General features: G+C 44.7%; 1 protein-coding gene and 1 long non-coding RNA gene across 3 annotated transcripts in view; one reads left to right on the forward strand and one right to left on the reverse strand.

The window, feature by feature from the left end:
* LOC109955784 (zinc finger protein GLI2-like) overlaps positions 1-5343 on the forward strand; it is a 73291-nt gene extending 67948 nt beyond the window's left edge. Inside the window, exons 12-14 of the mRNA XM_020592260.1 lie at positions 51-320; positions 1932-2280; positions 2468-5343. Coding sequence (XP_020447916.1) covers positions 51-320; positions 1932-2280; positions 2468-4596 — 2748 coding nt within the window. The 3' untranslated portion in view covers positions 4597-5343. The remainder of the gene's footprint in view (positions 1-50; positions 321-1931; positions 2281-2467) is intronic.
* LOC109955785 (uncharacterized) overlaps positions 1-11960 on the reverse strand; it is a 29424-nt gene that overhangs the window by 8961 nt on the left and 8503 nt on the right. The gene's annotated exons all lie outside the window — the stretch shown is intronic.

Here is an 11960-nt window from a genome sequence, read left to right on the forward strand (position 1 = left end):
GTAGCTTGTACAGCTTCAGTCACTGTCCGTATATTTCTGTGTACCTGTAGAAACCCTACGTATGTAAGATCCCTGGCTGTACCAAGCGCTACACGGATCCCAGCTCTCTCAGGAAGCACGTGAAAACGGTGCACGGCCCAGAAGCCCACGTCACCAAGAAGCAGCGCAGCGACCTGCCACCCAAGCCGCCAGCCCCCAGAGAGAATGGCGAGAATGAGGCCGTTCCAAGAGAGAGGATCCAGAGGGAGGACAAGATATCAGATAACAGAGGTGTGGAGGACTACCTGCACGTCAAATCCATCAAGACGGAAAGCTCCGTGGTGAGATCTCATGATAAGACTCAGCTCAGTAATGCAAAAACTCATGAGAGCTGGATATTTGTATCACACCAAGGCAGATTTTACAGGATTAAAACTAAATTAAATGATCAACAGTTTGTCTTTCTGGCATTAAAGCAGTGACAAAAACAACATTATGGGCTGTAAACAGATTTTTAGATTAATTAAAAATGGCTGCAGTAGTCAGGACTAACTAGTCAGGCCTGACTTCTATTCTAACAGCTACACTTAACTTTGCTTTGCCCTAACCTTTCTTCTGCTTGACCCTTTTCTGACTTTCCTTATGGATAGACCTTGCTAAGGTGAGCTCACCTACTGATTAGTTTACTGTCTTTCAGCATTTTATGCCATCTTTCTTCGTGTTGTGCCATTTTCAGCATCTTTTGCCATTTTACTCACTCTTCATATCAGAACCAGACAATAACCACTAAAAAAAACAAACAAAGGATGAAGCACTAATTGGATTTCATGTTTTATCATAACTCTTATTATAACAGCCTCTTGTACAGAAGAACCCTTTCAACAGGACCTATTCTTCCAAGGAACAGGGACCTGTCAGTTTGTATTTGCCAGGTGAAGCTGCCAGCCTAACACAGCGGCTCCTCATGTCATCCAGGAGCCCAGTAGAGACCAATCAAACACCAGTCAGAGCATGAACATGATAAAAGCCAGTCCGGGATTAATATTCAAACACTGGGAATTGGTGAGCAAACAGAGCCAATGATCAAGCTGTGATCAAGACGGCTTTTAGCAGTGAATATATTAGAGTCTGCGAGGAAACCAAGGCCAATTCAGAGGAATACATAGTACATAGCCATTATTGTATTCATAATGTTGAACTGTACAACATATTGACATAAATAAAGAAAATAACAGCTGCAAATGTCAAATCATGAAAGATTTAAGTCCTAACATGAAATATTAGAGAGACATGTTTCTTATTATCCAAAGTTTGACTTTGGATAAAAATTAAAATTAATTAAAAATATAGGAAGTGGTTTGTAAGTATAAAGCTGATTGGTGTTTTTTTGCTTTGGTTATTAATGTTCACATAAATTATGAAACTAAGAAAGATGAAAAAACAGCAAGTTGTGCATGTGGCAGAAAGGAAACTCAAACAAGTCAGTGTGACAAGCAGACCTTCATGTTCACCTCATGTGTTAAAACTGCACTAAATGCTCCGACTTCAGTTTTGGGAAGGAAACAAGATCTGGTGATGATTAACCCGGTGCTCTGGCTCCGGCTCAAGCAGCGTTTCATCCTGCCCATTTCTAATTCACAGACAGACTAAGACGGTCTGTAATCTGTGGTGCACCCCCACCTCTTCACCCCATCCATTCCAAAAACACTCATTATTTACAATTAAGCTGGGGGAGGATAAAAGCCCCAGTGATTCACTGTTCTTTGTGCCATGTTAACCACTGTTCCACTTTTGTTCTAGAAAAGCAAAACTGGTTTTTAGGACAAATACTTGTGTTTTTACTGCTTCTCTTATGCTCTTTTTATCCTCTCCACTCTTCCTTTTCTGCATTCCCTCCATCTCTCCCTCCCTTTCCTCTTCAACCTCCTCCATCCTCCCATTCCACTTTCTAGATGTATCAGTCCAGCCCTGGCGGTCAGTCATCATGTAGCAGCGAACCATCACCACTTGGCAGTGCCACCAACAATGACAGTGGAGTAGAAACGGCGGTACACAGCGGGGGAAGCCTGGGGGACCTCAGCAACCTGGACAACCTGTCGTTTGTGGAGTCCTTGGGCTTTGAGGATTCCATTGGTGGGGTCGCAGCGGTGGGTCTCCACATCCGAAAGCAGCTTGGCACCAGCCAGCACCTGGATCATCTGAAGAAGGAGAAACTGAAGGCTGTGAGGGACTCGTGTCGGTGGGCCAACAACCCAACATCCCCGGTCCTCGGCACCAAACTCCCACCCATACCAGTAAGCGGTGAGTAGGAAGAAGCAGGGTTTTCTGACAGTGGTTGGAATAATTCTACATGGATTGCTTTCTTAGGGGCAGAACTCCAAACAAGTCCCCAATATTCACTCTCCTTTCAACTCTGGTTCAGTCTTCACCAACTCCTGAGAAACTATCTGACTTGGCTCCAACATTTTCATCATCTGTTCATTTGCAGGGTCTCTCCTGGAGAATCCAAGTATGGGTGGTGGTCAGATGTCCTTCCCTGGTTCCAGCTTGGGTGATCTGAGCTCTGGTAAGATGACTCTGCTGGGAAACCTTTCAGGGCGCCGTGAAAGCACCTCCAGCACCCTGAGCTCAGTCTACACCCTTAGCCGCCGCTCCTCAGGCATCTCCCCCTGCTACTCTAGTCGGCGCTCAAGCCAGGTCTCGCAGTTCGGTGCCAACCGCCCCAGCAACGTCAGCTCTGCCGACTCCTATGACCCAATCTCTGCTGACATATCACGGCGCTCCAGTCAGACCAGCCAGTGGGGGGGAATCGGTGAAGCTGTAGGAGGGTGTGGAGGAGGGGGCCTACCCAACCCCCTTAGCCTGACGCCAGCCCAGCACTACCACCTCAAGGCAAAATACGCTGCTGCCACTGGGGGTGCACCACCTACACCTCTTCCATTCATGGACCAAATCTGTCTGAAGACCCACTCAGCCCTGTATGGGGACTCCCAGGAATCCTCTCCCACCAACACAGGTCTGCCTCCAAGGCGGTATAGCAGCTACACCATGCAGAGCTTGATGCCCCACGAGACCCCGGCTAATATCCCCCGCCGAGCCAGCGACCCTGTAAGACGGGGAGCCATAGAATCTCTCAGCCGGGCACAAATGCAACGCTACAACAGCGTAGGCACATTGAGCGGAGGGGCGACCACGCAGCCCCATCCACCTCCTGCAACAGAGCGCCGACATTCATCCCAGCAAGGCTGGCTGCGGTCAGACGGTCTCTACCGCTACAGCCTGCGACCGCCAAGCATTTCAGAGAACGCAACTATGGAGATGTTCACAGGTGAAATCCCAGAGGAAGATCTAAACCTGCCTGACCTCAGCACTGAAAATGGAGATGCAACCAACAGAGTGTCAACCAATCATCAAGATTTCCAAGGAAACCCCAGTCTCCAGCAGCAGTCATACTATCAGAGAAGAATGGCTGCTGTAAACGCCACAAACCTGCCCCCTCAGGTTCTGGGGCCAGAGCAGCAACAACAGATGTGTCCATCTTCACCCAGGGACAGTAAGGCCATCTTATCTGTTCAGTGGAACAAAATGTCTCTGGGTCTCATGGGTGTTGACCAGCACTACCCCAAACCGCAGGTCCAAGGGAATTTGGCTGTCCTCCAGCAAAACCCAAACTTTGGATCTTTTCACAGCAATCTCAACTCCAGCCAGCAGATGCTTCATAACCTCGCTAACACAATGCAGCAGAGGTGCAAACAGCTGAATGGTGAAGCAGGAGCATTCCAGTACAGGTTCCACGAAGCCATCAGTCCTTATGATAAGAACGGTAATGCCACTCATCCAGCAGTCACTGGCAGCATGCTAAGCCCCAGCTGCAAACAGGAGCCAGCTGACATGGATACTGTTGACAGGCATTTTGCTGATGCTAGATTCCAGCCTGTGCAAGTTAAAACTGAAGACTGCAATGGCTCAGTCGTGATTTCAGATCAGCAGAACTGTAATGTCAGCCCCCAGAATCACTTGCAAGCTGGGAATCAGAGTCATCTCCAGCCAAGAGCACCAACAGAACCTAGACCTCTCAACAGACACCTTTCTGGGCAAAAGGTGATGCAACAAACAAGGCACCACAGTAATGGCAACCTAGATGTTGCTTCTAAATTATCCACTAGTGGAGTTTCAGGACTTCGTTGCAGCGACAGCTCTGATGACAATACCATGTACTACACAGGGCAGATTCAACTATTTGAGTCCAATGGGAACTTGGGCCAGAATGTTTCTTCATTGCTGAATGTACCCTCTTTTGAAAATGGTGCAGTGTCTCCCGGTTCAAGCCACAACAGGGGATCCAGGACTGTAGACTCGAACGCAGCACTGGAGCAGGCACAGATAGACTTTGATAGCATGCTAGATGACGGGGATCATTCCAGCCTCATGTCAGCAACCCTGAGTCCAGGTCTGCTCCAGAATTTCTCCCCGAGTTCCTCTCGCATGACAACGCCCAGGAACTCAGTTACATTGCCTTCGGCACCAGCGGGGACGGGGAACATGGCCATCGGGGACATGAGCTCACTGCTGACTGCTCTGGCAGAGGAGAGCAGGTTCCTCAACTTTATGTCTTAGCCACACGTCACAGAAAATGGCGGACAGAAATATATTTGCAGTCGATTTGAGCTCCTGATGCATCATAAACATCCAACACAGACTGACGTGACTGTGTCAAAAAGCCTCTGCAGCATGTGGCTCATGTTCTTCTACAGTCTCATTTGTTAATTATTTAGAATGGCAGTTTTCTATCTTTTTTTAAAAACCATATCTTTGGTTTTTGCCTTAGATAGTAAACCTTATGTAAACAACAGAATTCCTTCAGTTGTTGTACAGGTCTGCAGTAAGTTCAGGTTACTAAGTGCCTGGCTCAGCCAAAACATGTTGCGCATATGATTAAAGGTACCTGTCTGAGACCTACATATCTGGAATGTACCATCCTCACCAGGTTGTTTTACACTGTAAATTAGCTCAACTTAATATCAAGTTGCTGATTTCTGCCTGAGGAGAAAACAGTTTAATCAAAACCCCTTTTCTTTTCCTCTGTCATCACAGCTTTTCAAGTTTACAGTCTTAGTCCTCAGTGAGCCATGTTTTGATTGCTGCTCTGCTGCTGAGATTAACACTGACATCTCACCGTCAGGCCTCAGAGACTTGATCTGTGATTGGAATTATGAACCCATGCATTGAAAAATCAGTTGTACTCTTGCAGCAAAACAAGCAGAAGACTTCAGTGAGAAGCCGCGGACATCTGAGGAAAGACTTTTGTATGTTGGTGCACCAGTTTGTATGTAAATATTATTTGTACATTTTTAAGAACTACAATACAGACACAGATTTTTCTTTTTTTTTTTTTTTACAAATGTTTGTGTTGTCCTTCATACCAGTGTTTGCCAGTCCAGGTGGTCCACAAGAGAATCACAAGGGTTCAACAAACCAGTCATTCAAATTAAACACCACAGCAGGTTGTTTTCCTTTGCCTTAAAGACCCACTGTTCTGATCTTTTCTGCCACATGACAAGCACCAAAACTGCTATCATATATCATGATATACATTTCCCGATCTGGCACCTCTATATTTAAGGTTTGGATAAGTTATGGCACAAAGCTACTTTGCTTAAGTTTCCTAATCTCAAGAGAAGTTTCCTGATATGAGGACTGGCTAGTTTGGTGTCACCTCCGTGTTTCCAGTTGTTATTAGTGTAATCCAGCAGCAGAACACACTTGTTGTTGTTTCTCCAACTAAAACCAGACACAGCTGGGACAGACAGCACTGTCTCAGACGTTCCATAGATATGTTGCACTTGTAGGCTGTTTTGCTTTCACTCTTCACCTGGGAAGTCACTGTGCTGCCGTTCCTCTACCAGCTTCGTTTTGGCCAAGTGTCCCCCCCCCCCCGACTTGAAGCCAACCTTTTCACCTTTTCAACCTTTTCACGCAGAAGGCAGAGCATCTCTCCACAGATCTACACGTCTCCCATGTTCTGGGGATTGAATCTGTCATGAAAAATTGGGGCTGACAAACAAAATAATAATAATAAAAAAAGAATGAATTCTGACTGATAAAGGGTTTGTGCTGCAGTTGGTTCTTAAATAAGGACCTTTCACTAAGTGATCAGATGTTTCTGTTTTTCAGATTAACCGGCTTCATTCTACTTCAGCTCTGGCTAAAAACAAACAGTTTAAATTATTACAGCATTTTAGTGATACAGATTATGTTTGCCGAACACTATATATCCACATCGACACCTTCATGTAAGCAGCTCGGGCTCTTCTAGAAATGAACACCAACTCGTAGCACAGATAGATAAAGTGACTGAACTCAGCCATGGTCTGTTTTCTAATGTGCTGTCGTCTCCAGTTTCTTGTTGTAACACAGCAAATATTATTCACCAGCTGGTCCCTCGATCGCGCTCTGTTGGAGGAGCAGTGTTGATCGCTTCAATAATTCAACAACAAAAGTTTTGTCTTTGAAGCCACGTTCCCGCACCCTTTGCCGACAACGCACTTTCCTCCAACCTTTCTTGTTGAACGTCAGAATAATGCGCCACACATCCTTAAGACACTGCACAACCTCTTTCAAGGCGCCTTTGAAATAACTTCCCCTGACCTCGTCTTACCTCGCCGGTTTGCCATAATGTAAATTCTCACTCAGAAGCTGATGAAAAAGGATGCTAACAGGAGGAGAAAAGGCTAGACATGTGCAGAACGGCTGCTGCTGCTGCTGCAGTTAGCCTGTGTGTACTTCAATATCAGCTCTGACAGAGTGGCCCAGAGGACACAGCTGCTGAAACCACATAAAACAAAGCAGCTGAGAGGAGCAAGAGGTTCCAGGGACGCAGAGCTGAGCCTTAGCAAGAGGAACAAATGATTTTAGTCTGTCAGGGAATTCAGCCGAGGATACGTTTGATGTGGAGTTTGTGATTGCTTTTGCCACTGGAATTCCTTATTCTCTCAGAGATGTGAAGTGGGAGAGAAAATAGCCCCGGGCTGTGAAACCCATCCAGGCCCCAGGCCCCGAACAAGAGGTGGAGAGAAGACTTGCAAAGAACATGCGTTACCAGCACCTTCATTTACTGATGGAGATAAATGAGTAAGAAAGATGAAAGATGGGTTTCAGAGCTTGGCTGACAAATTCACAGATTATAGATGGAAATATAGTTATAAAAGAACTGATTTCAGTCATGAAAAAGCAACTTAAGTTGCCACAGATTTCAGCAGCAATTCAATTAATTCCTACCGTGGTTAGGCAGTTTGGACTAAGTTAATATTAAGAATTTACCTGAGGCCTGAAACAGGTTTCTTTTTTAAATTTTACAAAGTCCAGGCCAGTAAACATAATGCGACCTTCTCTCGGACAGTGCAGGACTGATTACAGGTTTAGTTCCTGTGTTTCACATCATAAAATAAGAGATTAGACATCTGTTTTTATTATGATATTAAGTTTGTTTCTACTGGTGGGAAATGCAGCATTTACTCAACATACCTCCTCCTGCAGAAGTCTGTCAGAACTCTCCTCATTCCTTAAACGCTGGCAGCTTATAGGTATAAGCAGAAACTGGAAGAGCTGATGTGCTGTGAGAAATATTGTAATATCACACAAAGATTACTGAGAGTCAGATTATTGTGAAGCTCTGAAGCAGGGGTTGAGGTGAGGACCACAAACAGCAGTGTCCCCGGCTCATTCCTGTTCTCTCTCTCTCTCTCTCAAAGGCACTGGCCAAACACAGACTGTGAGAAGGATCAACTTGGTAACTTCACTTAAAACTTCCAAACAACACTTGTTCTCAAATTTCACATATCACCATGCTAATCAATGAAGCAAAAGCTGGTACGATATTTAAAATAAACACAAAACTAAATGACTTCTACAGCTAAAGTACGACTCGACTAAGTCATCTCCAGCGAGTGCTTCTGGCTGGGAGAGGTTTTACTGCCTGAATTCATGGCGGGGCAGTAAACAGACCTGTCTGGGTCGAGTTGAAAGGCTTCAGAAGAATGTGTTTTACAGTCATCGTCTCTCCAGGCTCTGACTTAGAGAACCCCTTTATGAGCAAAGAGCTTTTCCAAACACTCAGGTAAACCTCAGCACAGCTGCCTGCAGCCAACACACACCCACAAACTGCCTCTACACTTTAGAATCTCATCAGTTTAAGCTCGACTTAAAAATAAGTCAAACTAACTCAAAAAAGACTTAAGGTGGATGCGTCTCCAAGACAAGGTGTTACTGTCCACCTTAGCATGCTGACTGGCCGAGCAGCAGCAATGGAGGCAGGAAGCAGGCAAAGCTGGAAAATCTATCAGTGAGTGAAAACATGAGACGACGTCCACCAGCACCTGAGTTCTCACATATTACTGTACATTTCCTAATAATTATTGAGCCATGAAATCCTCATTATGCTTATATATTAGTCTGACAAGAAATGCTGCATGCACATTTTGGTAGGTACACATCTGGGCCTAGGTGTGTGTGCAGCTAAGAGGATTTCTACTGTTTGTATCCTCCTCCTCTGCAGGAGAAGCAGCTCCACCAGCTGTTTACATGCATCGACCAACCTGCTCCTGTTCACACAGCAGGAGCAGATGGAAACAAGCACTCATCTTCTACTTAGGTGGAAGTTCTGTTGAGGTTTACGCTGTGACACCACCGACCACAACAGCCACCGAGGCCTGGTCTTATGTGTGGTCAAACGCCACATCATCATCATCAACAGGCGAAGTGCTGGCCAGGCCAACATGGAGGCTGCCAGCGCAGTTCAACTCCTGACTATCTAAGCAGCAGATGCACTCTGACGTGAAGGAGACTGAGCTCCTTCTCTGACCTCCACCACCCTCCTGATGACACCACATCACTTTACTCTGCATTAATGCCTTATTATTACACATGTGACAGTCTAACCAGGCTGAGTCCCTCCTGCAGCTGCCAGCGTCAGTGCAGATGATGGATAGTGCTCTGCAGTCACTGATGCCTCATTCATTTCTATTAGACTAATATGTAAATTCCCCCCAGAGTCCGGCCTCTGCCTCCTGAAGCTGGATATTAATTTCTGAATCAATTTCTAAAGCTTGTGGTCAAACTGGCAGCTGAGGAGTCTGTCTGTCTCTATTTGTGTCAGCCTGCATCAGATAAAGAGCTATCTACAAGCCAGAAAGCACCTACAGTACTGCATACACACAACAGTAAACAGAAACTACTACAAGTCCTGCCTGCCTGTTTAATGGTCTGCAGTGTTCATTCCATGGAGGAAAAGAAACTGGACAGAGCGAACTCTGCTCTGATAGTTTAGCTCTACTACAGCCTATCAGCAGATTCAGTCCTAAAAGAGTTATCATACTCGCTTCATTAAATTTAAGGTCTGCTCTGGGTCTTCACACAGAGAGGTGCCATCACTTAGAGATTCATAACGGCAGATCCATGAAGAAATGGCAGACATTTTTGTTGTGGCTCCTGTGGGACAAATGTATTATTAAAGAGTGGCCCCTCCTCCCCTATGAGGAGCCAGGCCCAGGCCCCTGTGTCAGCCCTGCTTAATATTAACTAAAGTCCTCTGAATAATCTTCATTGTCAGAAACTAAGGTCGGTGCTACAGTAAAGTCTTAAAGCCAGGGTTCTCAACTGGTGGTGCGCGGCCCCCTAACTGGACATTCAATACTTTTAGTGAACAACTGAAGGACCTGTCGGGAGGATGAGGTCATCCCATTGGTTTCCAGGCAGGCCTGCATTTTCCTAAATGAAGTCACATGCAGATCTGTAAAAGTAAAAACCGTCCTGCTTTGTCGGAGGTGAGATGTTCTGATAGGTCTGAGGTCTGTGCAGACAGTTTTCCTCAGTCCTCCTGGAGAAGAATTAGAGCTCTTAGGAGGAAAATCCAGGCTCAATGCTGGTCATTTCTGTAATACTTCTCCTACGTTATTCAAACATGATTCCTTTTCCTCAGTTGACTTTAAACACTTGCAGCAGTGCGTTTATTTTTTCTGAACTAAGCAATCTGTTCATACCGTCACAACATTTCTGTCCAACAAGCTTTTCAAAACACACTGATTCACCTCGACATAGCTGCCCAACATCCATTTCAGTTCAGGACTGAACTAGGACAATTTAAATCCTGTCGGAGGGTAACAGAGTTGTCACGTCATGATTGTTTTTCTGATCCTTTCATATGCTTTTAGCCACAGAGCAACAGACTATTTCACAGCCGATCTGACAGCAGCAGCTTTCAAACGCTGGTGAGAAGCTCCACACTCAAAGCGGCAATGATTAGCTGGACTGAAAAACTAAACATACTGCAATATCTTACTTTTTTCTTCTTCATTTTCAAGCAAATACAGTATACTGAAATGGTTGTTTTCAGCCTTTAAAATATAACGATTTCCTTCTTTTATGAGTTTAAAATAAACGTTAACTGAATATTTTTAACTGCTGGTCAGACAAAAGAAGACTTGTGAGATTTAAAAGCATGACCCTGAACATGACCTATAGAGGGAACAATTCATCAAGAAAATAATCTATACATATCAAATTTAAACTAGTATAGCCTGCATATTGCATGCCATAGCAGATGCATGTATGGGTATGTTTCCACTGCCTACGTGTATGCAGAAGGCTGCTCTGGTGCTCAGCGCTTTCACATGTCCATTGGCACCTCTGGACCAACTGGCATGACAACATTCAAAGAAAACAATATTAGACACTAAAGAAGCAGCTGCAAAGAAAACAAAGCTCACGTATCTGTGCAGTCGTGTTACAGTTCAAGTGTTTTGTTCAGTGTTGTTGAGCAGAGCTGGCCAATCATCAGCGGGGCCTTCAGTGTCATGAACTAATACAGCATACATATTCATGACATGTTGCAATGCAAAATAACATCTGTTTTCCAGCGACATGCCATCTGTTTGAGGGACATTTGGTGTATTAACAGCTCATCACAGTAAAGAAAAACAACACTGAGGGGCTTTAAAAAAAAATCGTGGTGATCATTATCGGCAATACATCACGTGCACACTGCCTCAACCATCACACCTTACTGAGGACACACATATTTCAAGCATGGAGCTTGTGAAGGTGCTCAAGGACATTAACAGACAAGATGATGGGAATCGAACTTGTAACCTTTTAGGTACATGATAAACTCTGGAGGACATATTGTTCACATGGTGTCTACACACTTCTGCTTACAAGTGTGATTTACCTGGATCAATTTGTTTGGGAATTTCTTTACAGAAATTAGAAAGGCTTTCTTTACACTTTCAAAATAAACATTTTAAAATTAGAGAGTAGTGAAAATGATTTAATTCAAGAAATCGCTAATAGTTTTTACTGTTTATGTAAAATTAAGGAAGATTTCCAATCTTCTGATCAAGGCCCTGTACTAATATCTGCTAAGGGCTCAGTGTCTCTCTGACATCAGAAAAGATGGGCTCAGGTGTAAGTAGGCGGAGTTTAACTCCTCTCTCAAACCTTCTTTTTACAATATTCACATAATACTTCTGTCACTTTTTGCGTACAGCTTGGGGCAGAAGAGCCTGAGCCCTCTCTGTGATGAACAGTATCAGCCCACTTTGGACCGAGGCCATGCAGAACAGCTATAAACAGCTTCGCCCACTCAGACACGACTGAACAAATAGCTGGTTTTAAACAAACACCCACCACCGATGTAACCAATGTCACTGAGAGCTCAATGCCAGAACAAAACTTTTAAACTAAATGCACAGTCAAAATACAATGTGCAGTAGAAAACGTGACACTGCCCTCTGACAGCAGGACCGCTGTTATATTTAGCTGAACAACATGTAAAAAGTCAAAAAAGAAAACTGCTATGAGCTCTTCACAAGAGCAGGACCAGGGAGGTAGATGTATCTACAAGCATCCATGCACAATATTTATGCAGTGTGGACCCTGGGGGCCACAGCAGTGCTGACATGAGCTAAGCTTTAGGTCCAACCACC

This window comes from Monopterus albus, unplaced genomic scaffold (assembly GCF_001952655.1).
Source record: "Monopterus albus unplaced genomic scaffold, M_albus_1.0 scaffold16.1, whole genome shotgun sequence".
In the NCBI taxonomy this organism is placed as follows: domain Eukaryota; kingdom Metazoa; phylum Chordata; class Actinopteri; order Synbranchiformes; family Synbranchidae; genus Monopterus; species Monopterus albus.